The sequence below is a fragment of the Andrographis paniculata genome, unplaced genomic scaffold (assembly GCF_009805555.1).
Source record: "Andrographis paniculata isolate CXL003 unplaced genomic scaffold, ASM980555v1 Contig46END, whole genome shotgun sequence".
Taxonomy (NCBI): domain Eukaryota; kingdom Viridiplantae; phylum Streptophyta; class Magnoliopsida; order Lamiales; family Acanthaceae; genus Andrographis; species Andrographis paniculata.
Genome location: NW_026137580.1, coordinates 5,036,768 through 5,062,486, shown reverse-complemented (window position 1 = coordinate 5,062,486; position 25,719 = coordinate 5,036,768). Strand labels below are relative to the sequence as shown.

The 25,719-nt window shown below is 42.2% G+C and overlaps 1 protein-coding gene across 1 annotated transcript; it reads right to left on the bottom strand.

Annotated features, from left to right (window-relative positions):
* Positions 1-2,913: 2,913 nt before the first annotated feature.
* On the bottom strand, positions 2,914-24,900 carry LOC127252501 (uncharacterized). Its single transcript, XM_051276694.1, has 5 exons — positions 24,807-24,900; positions 24,643-24,751; positions 4,136-4,283; positions 3,307-3,393; positions 2,914-3,196 (listed from the first exon to the last, which is right to left on the bottom strand). The coding sequence occupies exons 1-5, from the start codon at positions 24,898-24,900 to the stop codon at positions 2,990-2,992; spliced, it is 645 nt and encodes a 214-aa protein (XP_051132651.1). The 3' UTR covers positions 2,914-2,989.
* Positions 24,901-25,719: the final 819 nt, after the last annotated feature.

Genomic DNA, 25,719 nt, shown 5'->3' with positions numbered 1-25,719 from the left:
AAGGTCACCACGGACTGTGCAACAGTACAGGAAAATCGCTGCATACACCTCACATCGCCAACACCTGCGATGTTTCTCCAGTGAAATACCCCGGCAACTGCGCAGCCTGCGCATGCTTACAGATAACTTGTAGGATTGAAGCTCTCATGCCATACAGGTCCAATCACTCAGAACTTCAATACGGGTTACGAGAGCGTAGATGAAACATTACCACGATGAATACTATATATGAAGTAGTCTTCAAACTAAGGGAATACAACGGAAACATTAGAGTGCGATGTCTAGTTGTTGAAGTATAAAGCAATAATAGTGAACTACATTTCAAGGTGTGTCCTACAGTTAAGGAAGATGGCAACTACTCATGCCCATTTGAGAGGCCGGCATTGCCTCCCCCATGGTGCAAGTCCCATAACTAGTCGGTAAGGTGCATACGGAATTCAGCTTGCTCATCAATGTTATCCCGATCGGGGTTGGGAGTCACCTTGTTGAATTCTTGCAGGAATGGATGCTCCTCCTCCTCGTCCAACTCATGCCCTTCCAGAGAGTGATCCGCTACATCTTCATCGTGTTGTAGCATGAAATTCTGCACAATAGCGCAAGCGACTACGAAGTTCATCTGTTGGGCAAAGTCATAGTTAGGCATATGGGGCAACGAAGTATTGCAAATCGCCGTTTAAGGCAACCAAATGCACGTTCAATGACGTTATCAGTTGTGCGTGCCAATAGTTAAAGAACTCTTCCTTTCCCCGTGGACCTGAACCTGCCTGTCAAAATTGTGCAAGGTGGCGGCGGTGTTGTCGAAATAGAGTTAATATTTGAGGAGCATTCATATACCCTGAGTCTCCTAGATAGTACTTCCCTACAAACGCGCAGGGATGTACGGCCACGTAAGAAGGCGTTCACATAACATAGAGGTACAAGAACATGTAGAACTTAAAAATTACGGACACCTGGTGGGGGAAATGGAAAGTCTCCATGGTAGTTTATAGCATGGCGAAGCACTCGACTATCATGAGCACTTCCTTCGAAACCCGCCAACATGTAAGTAAATCGCATGTTGAAGTCGCATAATGCGAGACAAGCTTGATCCATATCACCCTTCGCTGGACAAAATTGCGGCTGCTGAGCACCCGGGATTGAAGCGTGTATTAGTGTCCCATCTAGAGCTCCAACACAGTCCTGCTCCAAAAAGTTGTAAAAGGTCAACGATAGCGTCTTACTCGGGATAGGTCGTTTCTTTTTCCTAAAAGCGTTTACCTGAAACACAGGCCAGAATGCGGAGGACCCTCAGATCCTCTGCGGTATTCCCGTTATGTTACCAGGTTTAATAAATTCAGGAGCCAACTTGCGGATCGCAACTGCAACTCTCGCCACATGCTGCCACACAGTCTTCGTTGAATTTTGAAATCATTCTGTGGTGGAACGCTGACGGTTCGAGTGCGCTACCATATATAGGAACATGGCCACCTGCTCGTGCACTCTAACACCTTGTCGCCGATGTATCTTAAGGAATCCCCGATCCATGAGTATATGACAGAGATCCTGAAATGTGTCTGCCTACACACGCAACAAGTTTTTTATTCTAACCGGGTGATCATTAAGCAGCTCGTAAGTGAATCCAGCCTCGGTCAATTCAGAGTCGTAGCATCGCATTGGCCATGGGTTCGAACATAGAAATGTCACTGTTGCAGCCCCTAAAGCAGTAACTATGGCTAAGTCATCCCGTGCGCGTGCATCATCCTCCTCTTGTTCGCCTAGCACCAGTGCAGCAACGTACTGCTCGTCACCGCTGCTATTACTACTCGAAGACATATTCCTGCGCGTAAACCCATCCACGGAAAATACTTAGGAGGATAGGTAGTCGCATTGACAGAATGAGAACACACATTTTATTGACGCTGGCCAAAGCAGGTAAACAAACGGAACAACGATAAAAAGTAACGACAAATTTCACTTGTTCGGAATTAGATTCATAGACCCGTCTCGACATAGCACATCTTGGAAAAAATGTGTCGGGGTTTTACAAACCATATCATATGACCTAATGTTGCAGCACTTATAGACGTATATCCCTGGCAATACGTTGCAACCATGAAAATGAACGTAATGGGTTCTTAACATGGACACATCCAAGTACATAAACTGTAGCACTAACACACGCGTAACCAAACGTAAATCATTTCCGACTAGTGGGAAGGCCTGGGATGAACTCCAGAACCCAATTACGGCGTCCCTTAGGCGTCTGGTGCAGGAAAAACTTGCGAACTTCGGGTACGAGGAGATGCGTACGAGCCGTAGTAATGGCTCGCTCAGGGACGTCATTGATGGCATTTATCGCCTCCCTTGCAAACTGCACAGTTTCCTCCCGCCTACTAATAATGGATTGCATGTTTTCTTGTACCCTATCTACGATAACAATCATCTCCTCGCTAAGAACCTGCCGCAGCTCTTCAGTTTGCGAAGAGGTTTTCTGGCGTTGCACCGGGCGGCGCGATGGTCTAGCTCCTGCCGAGGGCAACCCAATATCTGCATAACCAGTGCTAGTAGATCCAATTGCAAACTCTGATTCACTTGTACGACGTCCTCGCCCGGTCCTCCCTCCACCATCATTGGTACCATCAACACTCTGACTGTTCATAGCACTTTGAAACCCAGAAGTTACAGTTCCCTTCCCCCTCCCCCTGTGGGTTGTGTGCCAAACATCTCATGACAGTAATCCAAATAGAAAAATATTTTGATCAAGAGATAGAGGAACCTAGGGTTTTGCTGGATATGAATTCAAGTTACAAGGGTAAGATAGGAAAATGTAGAAATTGTAAGAAACCCTGTATGAAATGTGTATTTTAAATTCATTACCCTAATTCAATTGGTTTTATGCTCCTCATCAGCCGCGACCAACCCTTGCATCCCACCCTAGGCCCGTTGTATGGACAACAAGCTTCTTCAGGTTGTTGTACGCATCCTTAATCCGTCTTAGCTTCTCCTATAGTTAGTCTATCGAGTACGGTGTATTAATTTCTAGTATGAACTCCGCCCTTATCATAGTCCGTATTGGGGTTGCGAAGTTCGTGTCGGCAAGGTTTCCGACATGAAATTGCTGCCATAGGATGTGCATGAAGGTCTTCTCCTGCTCGTACGTCCAATTCGCCCGAACAACAGTTGGAGGTTGACTACTGCGACTCCCACGAGACATTCTCTGGTACGAAGGACGCCAATAACAAATACTTCGGATGGAAAATGTAAGGGGTAGAGTAAATTAACCATGTTAATTTGGAACGACTGTGCGGGTAAGTAATAATAACTAACCTTCCATTTTTTCACTTCTTTTTTTGGTGGCGTATAGTTTCCCGCCGAGGTTTCCACGTCAACCACAACGCGCTCCAGCTTACATACCTTGTACATGTTATAGGGGGTAATGAATTGCATCACGCATAGGGTCAACAATTGCCATCAATGTCTTCGCACGTTTATTCTTTTCCAACTACCAAACCAACTTTACTACGATGACTATTACAGAATCTATATGCACGCAACACAGTGAGCTTACTCGTATGGCAGCCTACCACAACTCACTGGGAAGGTGTACTCATGTTATTTTAAGTGCGCCGAAAAGATTTCTCACCTACGCAATCACATCTAAAATGCTATGCACTTCCTACTCTCTCAATCATTTGGTCTGGACGTAATGCACTCACGCTGTCTGCCGTGGCAATATGGTCACGAATCCATAACCACTTGGAACAATACGACCATGTGATACCTAAGAGACAACTCGCTAGTCCAATCGAACATGCCTTCAAAATCTACCGGCATTAGATGTGAGCGGGGTCTCCCCCTCATATATTTCAAGGCAACCAACCTTATATATTATCATCGTGCCTACGAAAGGTGCGAATTAAGGCCCTCACCGGATCTACGGTAAGAGGAATTCAAAAAATTCACCCTCCTCTGGAAAAATCAGCGTAACACCGAACAAACCAACCTCACCATCTATACCAAAAATAGCCCTAACCGAGAGATACCCAAGGTCCTTGAGTTTGTTTGTTAAACTCCATATCAAATCCCAGCATAAATTTACATCACAAACACAGATCTGAGGGTTTAACAAAATAATTGATTGCCAAGAGAGTAGTACCTGATCTGTAGTCGCGAATGCTAGTCGCAGGCCGTGTCGAGGAAGACATCCCAAAAACCCGTCGAGAAATCGGAAAATCCAGTCGCTAACGACGAATATCCTTCCCCGCTTGCGCAACCTCCGTCGTCCCCTAGCCCTTTCGCAACACCTGCTTCCAATGGATAAATATATGGATAAGATAGAAAATTAGGTGCGGGAATTAATATTCACGATTAAATAATTCTTGCAGGAATCTTGTAGCCTTTACTATGTTAATTTTTCAGTCCTACCAACTTGCCAGTCACGCGTGAGGAGTAGCCTTAGGTATAGGGTTTTTCCTGTTCGGTTTTGTCAGAAAATTGAATAGTAAAACTTTTTCAATATCTAACAGGTAAACACAACCTAAATTTTCTTCAGAGTTTTCAGATTTTCAAATTCAACTTACAAACAAGAAACAACATATTGTAATGCAGGGTAAAAATAAATGGAGTGAATGATCTTTCATTAGAACATAAGATATCATGTAGAAATAAAATACACAAAACTATTGGTGTTTATTAATTTTATTATGAAAATAAAGTTACGGGTTTGTTTTTTTAACATTTCAAATTAAAACTATTTACTTTGCACAGTTTTTAACAAAAAAATATATTATTTTTTCTAATAAAACATCATATCAAAATAATTTTTAAACAAAAATTTAAATTAATACATTATTGTAAATCAATTGTAAACCAAAACCAAACAAATGAATTATATTTGATTTTATTCTTTTTATTAATTTCAAATTTTGAAAAAGTGTTTTAACTTTTTTTATTGGTGAGAAGAATAAAATTACAATATAAAATATATTAATTTAAAATGAATATTTAAATTAGTCAGTGCAAAGCAACTAAACACAATGAGTGTTTTTTATTTTTTTTGTCAAATAAAAAAATTTACTAATTCATGCACAATTCACAATAAAAATATACTACTACCTCTGTCCTCCGTCCACCGCTAATTTATCCATTTACTTTTTCCATGTTAATTTTTTTATATTAATTATTATAGCAAAATATAGTACAAATTAAAGAAAAATGGCAAAAATACTTCTATTAGTATTTGATAATACTAATGTAATACATTTTTACAAAAAAAATTATACAAACATAAATATATTTTTAATGTTAAAAATAATGACGTCATATACAAATGTGTAGATTAACGGTGGACTGAAATAGTATTTTATCTCATAAAACATTAAAAATAAAATACTATTTAAACCAAAAATTAAATAAAAACAAAACAAATAAACCCTTCTCCTTTTTTAGCCGCTACCCGAAAGTCGCACTGGGTAAACCCCCGGCCGGATCTAATACCCTACAAACTAGGCTCGACAGACAAGTCACACTAGGCGAACCATGTGTGGCAGGTGACCTAAGGCGTCGGGGGTTTGAACTCAAGACCTCACGGTCACAAGTCCAATCCCCACACCACCAGGCCATCCTTTACGGGACACCCTTCTCCTTCTTCTTCTTATTTAATGAAAATATGATACCGATGAATCTCGGCGATATCGGAAGGATCGACTGCTAGTAGTTTACTTGCGATCGGTCCAAAGGGAAGCAACCCACTTTAAGTTGATAGTAGTACTTTTAATTATTTGGTAGCACTTTATTTAATTGAGTATTTTATAATTTATATTTAATTATGTTTTAGGTCTAATAATAAGATTAATGGGCCATTAGGGCCCAATAAGAAGTCTTTAAATATGTTAGAGACACAAATCTTATTGATCATCTAGGGAATTGGGGAACAATCTATTGATTGGGACGAAAGATATTCTGTTGTTTTGCTATTTTCTATATTAAATAAGATTCATATTTTTACTTCGTATCAATTGGTCCTACCTGCCGGATCTCAGAAGAGAGGATGAACACACGCTCTAGAGATGTGGACAACCGTCTCAACACACTAAAAACTAACCTAACTGCCTTAATTGCAGCACATGCGGAGACGCGACAACAAGTGAATATGGTTAAGACGATGCAGACTCAGATGCAAACTCAGATAGAGGTTATTCAGAACCAGATGACTGAACAATATCATAAGTTGATGGCAGCCTTGCAGGGTGGCACTAACCGTCCTACGATTATGGCCAATGACCTCACAGGATCCTCGGTTGTGATTAATAGGCACAAACCTAGCGCGCCACCGACAGGAGGCCAACTGCTAGCCATTGCAAACCCGGTAGCAATTTCAAATATAACGTTGCCGATATTTAATGGTGCTGATACAATCTGTTGGATCTAAAAGGCAGAGCATCAGTTTTGAATACACGATGTCATAGGGAATCGTCAGTACTATTAGTAAGAGTGGCCATGAAGGTAAGGGCGTTGAATTGGTTATGCAACTTTCGATCCATGCACGAGGATTCATCATGATGTGATCGATACAAACATCCCTACAACCTAACTTATGCGTGCTCAGTGAAACAAATACATAGACGAAGAGAAGTCGTGGGACCCCGGGGTAGAGCAAATGGATGATGGAGATAGTAAGTTGGGGCAGAAGGGGAACACAATGGATATGTCCCTATCCTTGTATTCACCAGCGGACTTCACGGGTATACAAACTATTAGGGTTTATGAAATGCTCAATGGAATACAAGTGGCGATACTTTTAGATGGCTATGCGAGTCATAATTTTGTGTCGCAAGAATTGGTGGGGAGATTATCATTGTCAATACAACATATTTGTTTGTTTGCAATGACGCTCGGGAACGGGAGACAACTGCCATATATAGAAGTCTGTGGGCCGTACAGTTGGGGGTTGGAAAGGCATATATTATGACCGATCGTTATACATTATCGCTTGGTAGAGTGGATGTCATATTAGGAGTGACATGGGTGCAAACTTTCGGCGACGTACTAGTCAACTGGGAACTATGACAGTGACATATAACCAAGGAAATGAGCTCATGACCCTTCAAGGAGAGCCGACGTTATCGCGTTCACCGGTGTCACGTCAAACCTCGTTGAAAACAACAAATGCAGACTTTTGGGTTTCTGTGGCGGAACCGGCGAGTTGCGTAAGACCCGATAAGCCATATCAACAATGTTAGCCAACAGTGCAAGCCGGGTGGATTGTAAGAAAGTACCGGAATAGTATCCAGACGAGTTTGAGGAGTCGGGACGATCACCACCAAGATACAAGAATGATCATCGTAGAAAACTCCAATCAGGTTCTGATCCGATGTCCGTACGACCTTATCGTTATGGTCACTTGCAAAAAGATAAGATTGGACGCATGGTGAAAAAGATGTTGACAATAGGGATCATTCACCCAAGTTCAAACCAATTCTCAAGTCTAGTGCTATTGGTAAAGAAGAAAGATAAGAGGAGATTTCATATTGATTTTCACATGCATTATGGGTACCACCAAATTCGAGTTCAAGAGGGAGATGTGCCAAAGACCGTGTTTTGCACCAGACACTATGAGTTCCTAGTAATGCCTTTCGGGTCACTAATACACCGGAGACATTTTCCAGTTTGCGATGAATGATTTATTCCGACTGTATATGCAAGTCCTTATGGATCTGGAAAAAGTGTGTGCAGTTCAAACATGGCCTACTCTAACTTCGGCTTGGGGAATTCATGGTCTCCTGTGTTTGGCAGAATATTATAGAAGGTTTATATGTGGATATAGGGCTCCTGTCAAGCTGTTCACCAAACGAGATTTTAGTGGAGCGGTTGGGTTTAAATCGAGAGCCAGAAGTTCTTGTTCGGTCCTGGTTTGGAAGAACGAGGCGCAACGTGATTCACTTAGGAGGAACTCCAACAACAATTTTCAACTTTCCACCTTGGGGACAAGACGCCTTTCAAAGGGGGCAATTGATATCGATGAATCCCAACGATGTCGGAAGAATCGACTGCTAGTAGTTTACTCGCGACCGGTCCAAAGGGAAGCAACCCACTTTAAGTTGATAGTAGGACTTTTAATTATTTGGTAACACTTTATTTAATTGAGTATTTTATAATTTATATTTAATTATGTTATTAGGTCTAATAATAAGATTATTGGGTCATTAGGGTCCAATAAGAAGTCTTTAAATATGTTAGAGTCACAAATCTTAGAGATCATCTAGGGTTTTGGGAACAACCTTTTGATTGGGACGGAAGTTATTATGTTGTTTTGCTATTTTCTATATTCAATAAAAATTCATATTTTTACTACGTATCAAAATATTCATATTTTGTATAAGTGATCATTTTTGTTGATTTGGTATGTATGTTTATAGCGTGTGTTCATTTATGGGATTTTGCAAAAAATTTACTATTCACCAAATTTTTTTTTCTCAAAAACATCAATCAAACATATACTCCCTCCGTCCTAAAACTATAGTTTGGGTTATGTTTGACACGAGATTTAAGGAATATTGATATTATATTGGTAGTTGGTAAAAAATATGGGTAAAAGACTTTTTTGCCCTTGTGAGTGTATTAGTGTAAAAAATAGTGGCAATTGTGTAATAATAATGAAAAAGTAATGGTAGTTTTATAGTGATATGATTATTTATGGAAATGAGACTATTGTTTTGGGACGGACAAAAATGATAAACAAGACTATTGTATTGGGACGGAGGGAATATATTTTTTTATTTTTTATATTATACTAAACATAAATTTTACATTCAAAACGTCACTGTTGATGTAATTTTTCAACAAAAATAAAGTAAAATTCAAAGATATAGAAAATATCCTTAAACTTGATTAATTAGTGCCTGAGATTAGGAATCTCTAAACACTGTATGGTACAGAAAATAAACTGGAAAATAAAAGACTGAAATTTAAAGTGGTGATCCCCAAATCTGACTTTGCTTTGTTGAAGTTGATTGAAGATACCTTGCCAAATGATGATTCAGATCCTTAAATATTCCCTGGGAAACCGTACTGAAAACCGTCACCCGAACGGTTACAACGTCTCCTTCTCAACCGTCTTCCAACCTTTCTCATGCTGACACGTGTCCCCAGCAGACCAAAATTCCCTATATTTCGCTCCTTGAGCCGACCACAAACCTTCCGCTCTTTTGGCCCGACTTCGTCCTTCGTCCGACCTACTTCTTCGCCCGACCCCACTTGGGCCGACCTCCATATCAACCGCCCTCTGTCTTTGATCAAAGGCCTCCGCGTTTGTCCGACTCCGCCTTCTATCCGACCTACAGTTTACCCGACCTGCGGATATCCTATCTCGACAACTTTTCCGTCTCGAAGACCTCCCGACTTGAAAACCTTCCGACTCATCGTCTTTCCGTCTTGCGGACCTCCCGACCTGAAAAACTTCCGACTTGAGGTCTTTCCGTCTTGCGGACCTCCCGACCTGAAAACCTTCCGACTTGAGGTCTTTCCATCTTGCGGACCTCCCGACCTGAAAACCTTCCGACTTGAGGTCTTTCCGTCTTGCGGACCTCCCGACCTGAAGACCTTCCGACTTGAGGTCTTTCCGTCCTGAGGACCTACCGACCTGAGGTCCTTCCGTCCTGAGGACCTACCGACCTGAGAACCTTCCGTCTTGAGGTCTTTCCGTCTTGCGGACCTCCCGACCTGAAGACCTTCCGACTTGAGGTCTTTCCGTCTTGCGGACCTCCCGACCTGAAGACCTTCCGACTTGAGGTCTTTCCATCTTGAGGGCCTCCCGACCTGAAGACCTTCCGACCTGAGGTCTTTCCGTCCTGAGGACCTACCGACCTGAGGTCCTTCCGTCCTGAGGACCTACCGACCTGAGAACCTTCCGTCCTGTATTTTCCTTAGAAATAAATAAATAAATTTATTTTCCTTGATTTCCTCACGGTGTCCTTCAGCCAGTTCAATCAACCCTATTGCCAGGCCCATTCTTCTTTTTACCTTGGGCTTTTAACCTAATTCTAAATTTCGTACGTAACAACTTGCCCGCCGCCAAGGGACTTTCAAACGCCAATAAATGTTTGGAAGTTCATAAAGCACTACCTTCTTGAAAAACTCCCTTAGCAACTACACCAGTTACTGCAACACTCCTGGTTTATTCCTTCTTCGCAATACAAGCCTGTGTGAATCACAATCCCAAAACATTCTAACTATGGCGAATCAATACATTCCTGCCCTTCCTTTCGACGGAACCCTTCCAGAAGGTCCATTTTCAGCCTCGAAAGTACTAACTCCGACGATCCGTCCATATTGCACTACTCCTGAAGATTCAAATCGGATGAGGGAAGTTTTGGAAACTCGCAACACCTTGGCTATCAACAATCCCAACTACCAAGCAATTCGCATCCGAGACAGCATCAAGACCCATCTCACAGACCCAAAAGATCTGTATCGTGCTTGGTATCGACGAGTAGCAGAACACTTCCAGACCCAATGGCGATCCCAAAAGATCGACCAAGCAATACTACTGTCTACCATGCCTATCAACCTGCATGAGAAGGTGCTGTTGGCCATGTCCGCCTTCTGGAATGCGGAAAATGGGACTTTCCTTTTGCCCTCGGCCCCCTTTGGCCCAACCCTTATGGACGTGGCCATGATCGCACATCTCCCAGTCGTGGGTGAAGACCCTGTAATGGGAGCCCTAGATGGGCAGGAGCCACCAGAAGACCATCCGGGATGGTCTTTACAAGGTGTGAAGGAATGGGGTTGGACAAAGTTCGCAACCGACCAGCAAGGGGCTCCAGGGACTCCTGTAACCGACCGGGAGCATACTGCCTTTATTCTGTTCTGGCTTTGTAGGTACATCATTGTTTCTCCTTCCAAAAGTGTTCTTCCTTCTCACCTCGACCTGGCCATTCATATTGCGTCAGGTCGGTTCTTCTCCCTTGGCACCCTATTTTTAGCCAATCTGTTTGAAGGACTCACCAGGGTTAGCCTTCGTTTAACAGATAACGATAATAGGAAATTAGACACTGCCGCGTCGGGTCCTTTTTGGTTTTTAGAACTTTGGTTCCGTCTTTACTTCCCCAACGCGTTTAACTTAGGATCTCCGCCCACTATGCCAACATCTGAAAAACATTTAGGATTAGTCCTCAACCGACTCTGCTCAGGACGCAATAAACTCCAATCTTCCGATCCAATAATAACCGCCATTTTAACAGATACCCGCAGTAACTCTCGATTTTCTATGTATAAAAAGTATGCGGGTTATGCTCCCGACCATTTTTGGCCCTTTCCAGTACCAAACCCGCTTCCGACTCCTGAGCCTTGTCCTCATCCCACCTATCCTTTCGCCTGGGACGTCGCCCTCAAACCCAGGTCTCTTTTTAGTAGCAAGAAACTTGATAAAAAAGGACAGAAAACTTTTTACACCTTTAACTATGAACCTCAATTCATGGCGCGCCAGTTCGGCTGTTGCCAAGGTATCCCTGGACCCGTCGCGTGTCCCCAAATAATTTTTCAAAGTCCCGACCGACGAGTCCTTCCTAATTCAATCCCTTCTTATATCTCCCAGCTCACCACGTATATAATTTCCAATTCTTATATTCCTTTCCGCTCCAACCCTGAGATTGTAGATACTTTCAATGAATGGTGGTCGGTTGTATGGTCCCTGATATCCCCTGATGAGGATCGGTTGCTGAACATACTCCTCCCCCCCCAAGGATTGGTTCTAGGGACGGCGAGACATACTAGCACCCAACAACAAACAGCCGCCCCGGGAATCGGATCTGGTGGTCCCACGAGCAAAAGAAAAACTTCCCAGCTGCAAACACCCCCGACCTCGGAGACCGACCAGCAAACACTAGCAGACCTTGGAATAAATAGGACGTCAGCAAGGACCCGACCCCGAATTGGTAATGTTTCTTAACACCGTGAACCAATTCACTAAATCGTAACTTTGATTCTACTCATTTCATTCCCCAGAACCGACCTTGGTGACACCGACCATGCAACCGACGCCAGCACCAACCGACCATTCAATCGGGCCTTTGGTCCAGACCAATTTGCCAATGAGCAGTCGGGCGGAGGACCCGACGCGGAGGCAAACTCTTCCTCCCGCACCGAGGAGTGGTCGGGCCAGGCCCCCGACCAGGAGACAATCTTTACCAGCAGTGCCTACAGAACCAGTAAGTTCTCTCACCAGCACTCCTTAGTATTCTAATGATCAACCTTGATATAGTTAACAACAAACATTTTCATGATTTTCCACAGACACCTTCACCCATCCCATCAGCAGCAGGGGTCTCTTCTGACAGCGAAGGGACTACTTCCCAGATGGGTCGGCCGCCATACATGGCATCAGACTCATCTATGTCAAAGGAAGAACCAGCCGCCCTCGCCGAGGCTGACCCTCAAAATGACATCCCTGATGCTGCTGATCCCGAAATCGAAGGTGCCCCAGAGATCCTGGCTGCAGTGGCTCTAGATGTAGCCGTCCAACCTGCAGCCGCCCTACCAGCAGCGGCGCTCCCTCTAGCTATCGAATGGCAGGCAGAAGAACCACCTGTGGCAGCCCAACCTCCAGAAATGGAAGAAATGTCTTCATCCGATTCGGAGACTTCTGTGAATTTGGTAAGATTAAACCAATCCATGCCATAACTTTTCTTTCGAAAAACACTAACTGTTTCAAATACTACTTTCTATAGGGACCCAGGTCAGCACCTCAGCGACCATTCGCAGCAGCCGACGAGTCGGCTGCTGTTATACCAGCTGTCTGCCCAGCTCGACCGACCTCATTGCTACCCCCCTCACTGACAGCAGTCCGCCCAGAGGTACCACATTATCTTCTTCGAACAAATTTGCAACTCCCTTGGAATATTTATTGACATTGTAGGACTTGCAGGGGCCTTCGGACTTAGCTGTCCTATCGACTGTTCCGGTTCCAGCGGAGGCCCAGACTGTGTTCACTGAGGCCATTAACCGTCCCCTGTCCGAATTAAGGTCCGACTTATTGGACAAACTCATTCAGACGGTTGGTGGCCTTCTTTTTTACACTCCAACGGAATCACCAGCCGTCCCCATTCTGCATCGGCTGATGGAGAGACTTACAGAGCTCAAGACTGAAGTGGTAGTCATTGGCCTTCTGTCAGCCGAAACCCCCCAGCCCGACTTCGATCAAACAACGCTGGAGAATTCTTTGGCCAAGACTCGAGAATCCCTTCAGCAGACTACTGGAAGACTGGGTGGTCTCCTTAGCACGAAAGCTCTGGTTGATGATGCCATTCAGAAAAAGGAGGCAGAATTGCGGGAGCTGAGGAAAGAACAGTCTACCCTGGATAAGCAAATTACCAATGAACAGCATCTGCTTGAGAAGTATACCAAAAATGAGGCTGAATTGGATCAAGAACTGAAAACCCAAGCCCGATCCCAATTCATCAGAAGATATCAGACGGCTGCCAATACCAGAAGGTTATCTAGGGATGAAAACAAATGGACACAGATAAAAACTGCCCTAGGGGCACTGTTGTAATTTTTTTCCCCTTTGTAACAACAACTGACTTAGTAATCCATTTTTTCTTTCTTCTCTCAAAACAAGGATCACCTTTCAATTCCCAGCTTTATAGGAAACGAACCAAACTCCTTCTTTAAAAGAACACTGTTTCTCACATTTTAAGAAACATATTCCCAGGCATATTTTAAAAATCAAAACACTGAAAGTGTGAACAAACATGGCGAATGACCGACCTCATGTTCCATCAAGCAACTGGGAGGGTGTTCTTCAACCCTTCTTTGTAGGTAATCACCCTATTGGAGGCCATGCAGAAGACTTGTTATACATACTCAAGCAACTAGACTTCAAATTCCGATTCTCCCAACGAGGTAGAAGAACTATTCATCGCGTCATCCGCCTGATGGAAAAAGTCATTGAGGGGTATGAACCTCTTCGTGACATCCTCAGCCGCATCCCTGATTTCCATCATCACATGGAAATGATTGAAAATCATGCAGCAACCATACTTCCAGACCTTGGTTGGGATAACATATTTTCCAATCAACGAAAAGTCTTGTCAAGATTGCGTACCATTGTTGACCGTGAACATCAAGCCCTAACAGACATGCAAGCACGTACCCACCAAGATCTAGATGACATGCAAAGCCAATGGGAAAGGTACCGACCAGACTTGGAAGATCTTATTGAAGAAGAACCAGAGCTAATATCCACTCACTGGGATGAAAAGTCTGATTCAGAGACAGAAAATTTCTCACAACTACACGATGACTAACAGAAATGAACCTTCCAGTAGGTTCGAACCCCCATAAATGGGTTCTGAATAATATGTGGTTTCAGGCAGTTTTGTTATCTGAAAAGGCAGGATAATACCTCTTCAGATATTTAGCATTAATACAATCATGTACTCTTCTACCTTCATGATTTACAATAATGAACGCGCCATTTCCAATATCTTTTTGAACAATGTATGGTCCTTCCCAATTCGGTGACCACTTTCCCAATTGATCAGTTTTCTTATATGTAGGAAGAATGGTCTTCCAGACTAGGTCTCCTTTTTGGAATGTCCTGTGAAGAACTTTCTTTCCGTAACTCCTTGCTCTGATTTCACTCTGTTTCACACTTCGATCTATTGCATGGAGACGGTTAACATCCAAATCTTCTAACTGCTGCAACATAAGTTGTTGGTATTCCTTTGTAAGATCACTATCAGTAAATTCTGTTCGGCCGGATGATACTCGAATTTCGGCTGGTAAAACAGCATCTTGGCCAAACGTAAGTTGGTAAGGTGAGAACCCTGTGGCCGTATTTCTGGTATTTCTATGTGCCCATAAAGCCTGAGACAATAACAAATGCCACTTTCTTGGGTTCCCTTCAATCATCTTCTTTATAATCCCAATGATAATCTTATTTGCTGCTTCCGCCTGTCCATTGGCTTGGGGATAATAAGGTGAAGAATGATGTAACCGAACACCGAATTCTGCCAAGAAATTAGAGAACCTTTCCCCTGTAAAGACCAAGCCTTGGTCGGTTGTTATAGACTGAGGAATACCATATCTGTAAATAATTTGGTGCAAAACGAAGTCTATCACTTCTTTCTGATCCACATTTTTCAAAGCAACCGCTTCCACCCATTTGGTAAAGTAATCAGTCGCGACCAATATGAAACAGTGATGTTTCGATGAAGCAGGATGTATCTTACCAATAATATCCATAGCCCACGATTTAAAAGGCCATGGTTTTGCCAAGAATTGTAATTCGGTTACTGGCAAATGATTTAAGTTTCCATGTCTCTGACATTCCTGGCAGCCTTTTGCAAATTGTATGCAATCCTCAAAAATCTTAGGCCAGAAAAAACCCAAGCGATGAATAGCCCATCTCATATTGAGACCTGCCCGATGAGCTCCACATATCCCACCATGTACTTCTGTCATCACTTCTAGAGCTTCTTTAGATCCCAAGCATTTCAAAAGTAAACCTTCAAATGATCTCTTGTACAAAATTCCATTTATCAATTGAAAACGTAAAGCCTTCAATCGTATCGCAATTGAAACACTCGCACCAGGATTCTGTAAATACAGGATAAGCTCCGTTCTCCAATCGGACACTGTTTCGCCATCGGACTTCTGTCCGATAAAAACTTCGCAATCGGGCTCCTGACCGACCGTCTCCTGCCCGACAGGCTCGCAGTCGGGCTCCTGTCCGACACTCTCCTGCCCGATCATAACTTCACAATCGGGCTCCTGACCGACAGCCTCTTGCTCGACCGTAACTTCACAGTCGGGCTCCTGTCCAATATCCTCTTGCCCGACCGTAACCTCGCAGTCGGGGTCCTGTCCAATATCCTCTTGCCCGACCGTAACCTCGCAGTCGGGGTCCTGTCCAATATCCTCTTGCCCGACCGTAACTTCGCAGATCGGGTCTGTCTTTCCTTCTATGCCCGACTTGACCTCCGACCACATATCCTCCAGAATTCCTTTACATGCCCTTTGAGCCAATTCATCAGCACGTTGGTTTTCTTCCCTCGGAATGAACTCAATTATTACTTCTGAGATTTTTGTCAGTAACCGACTCACAATGTCCCTATATCTGCGAAGATGAGGGTAATTACAAACATATTGGTTGTTTACCTGGTTGATTACTAGTTGAGAATCCCCTCTTATGATTACAGACTGGACCTTCCTGGCTATTAAAGCCTCCAGACCCAAAATTAAAGCCTCATATTCTGCCGAATTATGGGTCATGGCTTCCAATCGTAATTGTAAGTTGATCTTTTGACCATCAGGTCCTTGCAAAAAGACCCCTGCCCCTGATTTGTTTCCAGAGGTAGAACCATCAAAGAACATCAACCATGTTCTGGTACTTATATATGGCACACATCCGACCTGTAGATTATCCAGATATGATGAGCAACTAAATGGTCGGACACTATCACAAAGAGAATACCCGACTTGTGAGAATTCTGCCAAGAAGTCGGCTACTGCTTGTCCCTTAATTGCCCTCAGCGGGGAATGTTGAAGATCGAAAGGAGCCAATTTGATGGCCCATTTCATGAGTCTGCCCTTCATAGTAGGTCTCTGTAAAATCAATTTGATGAGATCCACCTTTGATATGACCTCAACTCTTCTGGGCAGCAAATAATGCTCGAGTTTAGTGCAAGCGAAGACCAATGAATAACACATTTTTTCTGGCATAGTGTAATTCAGTTCTGGTCCTGTAAGGGTTTTACTGAGATAGTAAATTGCCCTTTCCTTCCCGTCATCACCATCCTGCGCCAATAAACAACTAACCACTTCATATGTATTAGCCAAATAAAGTTTGAGTGGCCGACCTTGTTTGGGAGGCATCAAGACTGGAGGGTGAACCAATGCCTGCTTGATAGCATCTAAAGCCGTCTGTTGGTCGGGACCCCATGCAAAGGCAATTTTTCCAGCTTTCAACAATTTAGTAATGGGTCTGACCTTGCCAGCAGCATTAGAAATGAAACGCCTCAAATAATTCACCTTACCCAACAGACTTTGGATTTCTTTAACCGTCTTGGGTGGCCGACTATCAAGAATGGCTTTAGCCTTATTGGCATCAATTTCAATTCCTCTCTCATGAACTAAGAACCCTAGAAAGCTCCCGGCTGATATTCCAAAAGCACATTTGGTTGGATTCATCTTCAACTTGTACTTCTTCATTCTTTCAAATGCCTCTTCAAGATCTCTCAAATGTTCGTCAAAACTGGCAGATTTAACTATCACATCATCAATATACACTTCCATAGATCTGCCAATTAAATCATGAAAGATTGAATTCATGGCTCTTTGGTAAGTTGCCCCTGCATTCTTTAACCCGAATGGCATGACTGTCCATTCATAAATACCCAAAGCCCCTGGGCATCTGAATGCTGTCTTAGGAATGTCTTCTTCTGCCAAGAATATTTGGTTATAACCTGCATAACCATCCATCAGACTAAGGATTTTATGCCCTGCTGCTGCATCTATCAGCATGTCGGCCATAGGCATCACATATTCGTCCTTAGGGGTAGCTAGATTCAAATCCCTGAAGTCGATGCATATCCTTATCTTACCATTTTTCTTGACCACTGGCACAATATTAGCCAGCCACTCCGCATAACGGCAAGGTTGAATGAAACCCACTTTGAGAAGTTTTTGGATTTCTTCCTTGATTTGAGGCATCAGATCTGGACTCATTCGCCTTGGAGGTTGTTTGTAAGGTTTACAACCTTCTTTGATGGGCAATCGATGCTCTATTAGACTTCTTGTCAAACCAGGCATCTCTGAATAATCCCATGCTAAACAATCAATGTTGTTTCTAATAACTTCGAGCATCATTGTTTGTTGCTCTTTAGACAAATAACCACTTAACCTGATCACTTTTGGAACCAATTCGGTTCCTAAATTAAACTCCAATAATGGGTCTTGTGATGAAGCTGTTGGTTCTGTTTTTTCTAATAAGTCGGGCCAGCGAAATTGTTCATCTTCTTGGAGGTGAACATCCAGAATCTCTTTACTATTTTCTGCTTTATGTAATAACTGCTTTAAATAGAACTTATTAATAAGAGAACTACATACTTCTAAGCTTGTATCTTCCATTACAAACAAATTATACGGGAATGGGTGTGGCTTTATCATGAGCCATACAATAAAGGTGTTCTTTTAATAGAACATCGAGTTCTGGCCAGTGACTTTATAACCCTTGTTTGGGTATTCCCTGGCCATATACAATTGAGACATCGGAGCCAAAGGACTGGCATAAAACACTGACTCTTCAACTTGTTCTGATACATCGAATGGGTTGTCATTCGCTTCCATTTTGAAGACCTGATCTCCTTCCCAGAACATTAATTGTTGGTGCAAGGTTGATGGCACACATCGAGAGGCATGAATCCAGTCTCTTCCCAGCAAGAGAGAATATGTAGTATCTGCGTCCACAATAAAGAAAACAGTGGAGATCTTCTTTGGTCCGACTTCAATTGTTGCAACCATCATGCCTTCAGGCTTGGTCGGCTGCCCTGTAAAACTTGTCATTTCGAATTCCACAGGAGATAGATCATGTATTCCTTTTCCTAACTTCTTGAGAGTCTTCAATGGCATAACATTAAAAACTGCTCCATTATCCACGAAAACCTTTGTGATTGGTTTCCCACAAATATGAGCATTAACATACAGAGGCTTCAAATGGGAGATCGCACCCTCTGGAATAGGAGGAAACACAATCGAAGGTGGCTCCGGTTGAGGCTCAGAGTCTGAGGTCTTTGCCCCCTCTGTCTCCTCTAATTCACCATCTGCCAAGAAAGCCCATAAAGGTTCGTCCATAGTTTCATCTACCAGACTCGCCCACGTCGGTTCATCACTCATCTGATTAATCTCTGTCATTCGACAAGGGATTCGTGGTCCCAGACGAGATTTAACAGATCTTGAACTTTCCTCTGTAGTTATAACTTCTTCCTTCGTCTTGTTGTGAGGTTGAAGCGTCAAAGATTCTATACGGAAGTCTTCAAGAGATGGATTGATGTTGATTCGTTCACAATGTTGGCATCTAAAACCTTTAATTATTTCATCTGCCACACCTTTACCTTTCCCCAGTCCCGACGAACTTCTTTTGGTATGGTCGGAAGCGCCTAATCTGTCATTCGGTTGCTTTCCTGACCAGACCCGACTGGACCGACCAACTGCAGACTGAATGGTTACTCCCTGCTCGTTGGTCGTTTGTTCTGTAAAGTTCCGAATGGACTGATCTCCTGCCAAGTGGTCGGCTGCTTTTTGTTCGTCGGTTAGTTGTTTTGCTGAAGGAACTCGTTTCCCATACTTTGCAGCATACCTGCGTTTGGCATTGCGAATCTGTGTACGATTCATACCTGGGAAACGAGGATCTATATCAACTGGTAAAGGCTTTTTATTTCGAGCCCAATTATTCCCGACTGACCCTGTTTTTCTGGTCGGGTGGTCACGAACTAACGCCCTTTCTTTCACCTCCACATTAAAAGAACCGTCTGGATGGTCCCATTTTTCAGCGACTGTTTTCTCACAAACTTTGAGTCGTTCTTCCGGTCGGCTGCTGTTTGGCCGACTTCCTTTTTTGTTTCGGGGCTTGGCTGGTTTCGTTCCCCTTTTTGTCCATCGTTGGCCGAACTTTTCCTTGTTTCCGAACTTGGTTGGATGTCAACCATTGCCGTTGTTACATTCGGAAACGGTTGCTGGTCTACACCTAGAGTGATGTATTTGAGCCGACCTGTCTTGATGGCCTTTTGAATTTCCTTCCTAAAATGAGTACACTGACTTGTAGTGTGTGTAAAAGAATTATGCCATTTACAATATGGTCTCCCTTTGATTTCTTCTTTAGTGGCAAGTCTTTGGCCCTTTGGAATACGGATCTGCCCATCAGTCAGTAGGATATCAAAGATTTCATCAGCTTTCGAACTATCAAAGGTCGGTTGCTCCTTTCCTTCAGATCCTGGTACTGGCTTCAATTTAGGACATACATACGGTTTTCCAGAAAGGATTTCGGCTGCCATCTCTTCTGACTGATTAAAATCAAAGTCGCATGTTTCTGTTCCCATACTCGCCATATGTTGGCCTCTATTACGCCTGTTATGCTGATCTTCCTCTCTGAACAAAGATTCTAGACGTCCTGCCTTGGATGCAAGACTTGCCAAATCCTCAACATCCAGGGCAGTGAGTGCCTTTCTTAAACGAGTATGCATATTCCGGACCACTAAATTGGTCATCTCTTTCTCACTGATTACCGTAGGACATCGTCCCTTCATCAATCGCACCCTTTCTATAAACTGTGAAGCAGTTTCTTCTGGATACTGTCTCAATTCAAGTAAATCAGTTAAAGAAACAACTGGTAAAGGATTAAAAAATCTAGCGTGAAATGCCATCTCCAGTCCTTCCCATGTCTGAATTTGTCCTGGAGGCAAACTTACAAACCACGAAAACGCCGTTCTAGTAAGAGATAAACCAAACAGCTGTAACTTATAAAAAGGGTTATTGCCAACTTCTCCTAATTGTGCTGTGAACCGACCAACATGTTCTATGGTGGAAGATCCGTCCTCCCCTGAGAATGCATGAAAGTCGGGTGGTCGAAAATTCCTTGGGAGAGGGTGTTCATGAATGATCCTTTCTGGGAAAGGTCTTTGATATGCAGGGCGGTTAGCCATCTGAGGAGTTAATCCATACTGATCCCTTAATATATGTGCAATCTCATCGGGATCTACATGAAAGCGTTGATGATCAGGAACCTGGAACGGATCCTGCACAGGAATATGAATCGGATCATGTATATATCCTTCAGGCCTGTCCTCCCTTGTATTGTTCGGCTGCGAATTGGTAACCCTTGGTCCCAGTGGAACATTGTTGGGAAAAGTCAAAGGAGTTTTTCCCCGATCCATTCGGTTGGGATTTGTGGCACTTGGGAATGCACTATCCACGAATGATGGCCCTGCGAAATTTGCCTGTGGTCTGGACGGTGACACTCCTGGTGGCGTTTGAGTGGGTTGAAGACTAACCCTTGACAGTGCTTGATCTATCATGTTCTGCAACTGACTCTGTTGCTCACGCAACATGTTCGTTTGTTGCTCACGCAACATATTCTGCATAACCAAGGTATGCTGGTTGTTCATTTGTTGAACATAAGACCACCAATCAGTTGGTGGTTGTGGGATTTCCCCGGCATTTGGCACAATGGGTGGTGGAACGGATTCTCCCACCGGTGTCGAAGATGCTTGCGGTTGTGAACCTGCCATAACCCTTCCGATGATTCGGCCGGATCTAAGACGTATGAAATTATCGCCGGAATTGGAATGAGCAATTTTGTCTTGCTCCCACTGTGGTCGCCAATTTGTTGATGTAATTTTTCAACAAAAATAAAGTAAAATTCAAAGATATAGAAAATATCCTTAAACTTGATTAATTAGTGCCTGAGATTAGGAATCTCTAAACACTGTATGGTACAGAAAATAAACTGGAAAATAAAAGACTGAAATTTAAAGTGGTGATCCCCAAATCTGACTTTGCTTTGTTGAAGTTGATTGAAGATACCTTGCCAAATGATGATTCAGATCCTTAAATATTCCCTGGGAAACCGTACTGAAAACCGTCACCCGAACGGTTACAACGTCTCCTTCTCAACCGTCTTCCAACCTTTCTCATGCTGACACGTGTCCCCAGCAGACCAAAATTCCCTATATTTCGCTCCTTGAGCCGACCACAAACCTTCCGCTCTTTTGGCCCGACTTCGTCCTTCGTCCGACCTACTTCTTCGCCCGACCCCACTTGGGCCGACCTCCATATCAACCGCCCTCTGTCTTTGATCAAAGGCCTCCGCGTTTGTCCGACTCCGCCTTCTATCCGACCTACAGTTTACCCGACCTGCGGATATCCTATCTCGACAACTTTTCCGTCTCGAAGACCTCCCGACTTGAAAACCTTCCGACTCATCGTCTTTCCGTCTTGCGGACCTCCCGACCTGAAAAACTTCCGACTTGAGGTCTTTCCGTCTTGCGGACCTCCCGACCTGAAAACCTTCCGACTTGAGGTCTTTCCATCTTGCGGACCTCCCGACCTGAAAACCTTCCGACTTGAGGTCTTTCCGTCTTGCGGACCTCCCGACCTGAAGACCTTCCGACTTGAGGTCTTTCCGTCCTGAGGACCTACCGACCTGAGGTCCTTCCGTCCTGAGGACCTACCGACCTGAGAACCTTCCGTCTTGAGGTCTTTCCGTCTTGCGGACCTCCCGACCTGAAGACCTTCCGACTTGAGGTCTTTCCGTCTTGCGGACCTCCCGACCTGAAGACCTTCCGACTTGAGGTCTTTCCATCTTGAGGGCCTCCCGACCTGAAGACCTTCCGACCTGAGGTCTTTCCGTCCTGAGGACCTACCGACCTGAGGTCCTTCCGTCCTGAGGACCTACCGACCTGAGAACCTTCCGTCCTGTATTTTCCTTAGAAATAAATAAATAAATTTATTTTCCTTGATTTCCTCACGGTGTCCTTCAGCCAGTTCAATCAACCCTATTGCCAGGCCCATTCTTCTTTTTACCTTGGGCTTTTAACCTAATTCTAAATTTCGTACGTAACAGTCACATCAATACATATTTATATCATAAATTTTACATTCAAAACGTCACATCAATACATATTTATATCATACAATTACTCCAATTTAAATCTTTTGCAATTCAAATTCCAACTCAAAATATAACCACCAAACAAACACATGTATAACAATAGTTCTATAACCACCAAACAAACACATGTATAACAATAGTTCTATATTTCATCTATTGTCAATTTAATGGTTCTAATTATACATATGACGTCATTCTTGAAATTAAGGCCATTATAAGAATCATTACAATAACGATGGATGAGATACATATAAAATTTCAATTATAGTTCATAGATATAATAATAAAAGTAATAAGTTTCAGATGCTTAGAATACCAAAGTTATGTACATACATATATATTTTACTCAAATGTGATTAAACAGTTCAGTATGTCTAATCTAAACATTGATATTAAAATATATTAGTATGTTTTAACACATTGCATATAATTTCTCTACTTCTGCAAACTGATAATCTGCATTATCTCTAAGAGTGGCAATTCGTATTTTTGGGTCGTGTTCGTGTTGGATTGAACCATGGGGATAACAAAAAAACTGTCAACCCAAACCCGATCCGAACCCGAAATTTGACCTAAAACCCTAAACCCGAATACGACACGAATTCTTTCAGGTCGGGTTCAGGTTGACCTGAATTAGTTTCAGGTCACCCGAAACCCGAACAAACCCGATACGAACCAGACACGAAACAAACCCAAAAATTTAAAAAAATAAATTGACCTAAAAAATATCATTTTTATTTTAATTTTTATATTATTTTATATTTAAAATAATATAAATATTATAAATTAAAATAATAATAATAAAAATTTAAGGTCAACCCGAAACACGAAACTCAAAACCTAACCTGATTTTGATATTTCTGGTTATCAGGTCAACCCGAAACACGACCCGAACACGACACGAATTTTTTTCGTTTCAGATTCGGGTCGACCCGATTTTTTTCAAACCCGAAATACCTAAACCCGAACCTGAAAAATTTCAGGTCAAATGGGTTCGGTTTTTCGGGTCGGGTTTACTTTTGACACCCCTAATTATCTCACTATATACAGTAAATTAGACAAAATTGCAAAAACTATCTCATTATTATTTTTATCCTATATTTATCTCGCTGATAAAATATATTTCACATTTTAACAAAAGTCGATATTTATGTCATTTGCCAGCGCGTGACATTCACACCACGCGCGATCACGCGCGACCAAATGATAGAAATAACGACTTTTGCAAACATGTGACATATATTTTATCAGCGAGATAAATACAAAATAAAAATGATAATGGGGTATACATATGAAATATTTTTTGCGATTTTCCCCCGTAAATTATATTGCACATTTATGTGTTTATGAACAAAGGCATAGAATAGTGTATATTTAGTAGTGGCGTGAAACTTTATTTGTTAGTATAAAATTTGTATAAAATATCTTTTTCCTTAAAAAATAAGGATAACTAAGAATCACACATCTAATTAATATGCAAATGGCTTTTAAATATAACCATATACTTTAATCTTTTAGACAAGAATCACAAGATTGGATGAATAATCTGTCAGCATTAGTTTTTGTAGAAATACACTGTTAGATTAAAATTTTCACAATATTTATTTTTATATAATATAAGATCATATGTACGGCGAATAACTTTTAGAAATTTATAGTGTAAATTTTATCTAATTGTTTGAATAAAACCAAAGAAATAAGCTATCAATCTTATACTCCTATATTTTATTTCGCTTTTAGTACAAAAAGTTCTTATAAAATATTTATAATGTCTACTTCTATTCAAGACAAGGTCATCTACATAAAAATGTGTGATTATTAATCGTCGCTACTTTTGGACAAGAAAAAGTATATTTTTTAAAAAAAAATAAGATGTATTATGGAATTTATATACCCCACTATATACCAGGCAAAACAAATTAAAAGAAATTTTATACGAAGGTGATGTAATTTTTACTTACGTAGACATGCTTGCTAAAAGTAAATAAAACGTGTACCTTAGCTTTTCATCGAAGAGAAACTCGGTAAGAGTAAGAGATCCATCTTCTTGATTGTATTCCTTGTCATTTTCAATAAGCTGAACAAAAACTTGATAACTTCTCAGACCTTAGGATCCATATACCCTCCAATAAAGGAAATCTAATACTTTGAATTCCTCAACCAAATGTTGTTAACTTGCGTAGCACCTGTAGTTCCAGTCTATCCAATCTCAGAAACACAATAAAACTCATCTTTCTACCAACATTTATCGTCATTTTTGGCTAGCCGGTGTTCTTCAACAATGTGTTCTGTTCCATCTCCATGCACTCGTATTGTTAGCATATTTTTTATATATTTCTATTTGGGGCCCGCATATATATATGTCTATATATATGCATTCTCTTTTTAGGTTATAATCAATTTTCTATTTTCTGCAAATATTCAAACATGGTATCAGAGCCTATTTTTCTTCTGGGATAGACATCCGCCAACGCCGGCACGTGGCAGCCGCAGTCTGATTTTCTGCACGATTCTTTGGCGCGCTCTATACTATTCTTGATTTTCTCGCTTCATAGTATGGCTCTTAATATAGATCGTGTAGACGCTTCCGGGGTTACTGTTATTCTTTCTGGTGATAATTATGATTTGGGGGCTGAATCCATGAAGAGTTTCTTGATTGGTAAAAGATTATGGCGCTATGTTACTGGCGACTTTTCTGCACCGGTTGCTCCTCTTGTCACTTCTACGGCGCCCCTCAACAATAAGGATCTTACGGACTATCGGAATACCTTGGATGAGTGGGATATTAAGAACCACATTATTCTTACTTGGATTCGGAATACCTCTTTCAAGTCCATTTAGATTCAACTTCACCGCATGAACACTGCCAAGATAGCTTGGGATTATTTGCAGCATCGATACCAGGCCACTGGAGGCATGCATTATTATCAGCTTATAGCTTATAGGGTCATTGAATACACGGACCACCACAGTTTGATAAATGTCGCAGTTGCTCGAATGCTGATCATCTTTATATTTATTGCCCTAAGGTTGAGTGTCACTACTGTCATAAAAAAGGCCACATCCGTCCGCAT

Bases quoted from the DNA above. Each gene is read 5' to 3' on its own strand.
- LOC127252501 (XM_051276694.1), bottom strand. From the start codon at position 24,900: ATGACGATAAATGTTGGTAGAAAGATGAGTTTTATTGTGTTTCTGAGA. The intron at 24,752-24,806 runs GTTGAGGAATTC...ATGGATCCTAAG, and splicing joins ACGCAAGTTAACAACATTTG to GTCTGAGAAGTTATCAAGTT. The intron at 4,284-24,642 runs GTACACGTTTTA...CATTGGAAGCAG, and splicing joins CTCTTCGATGAAAAGCTAAG to GTGTTGCGAAAGGGCTAGGG.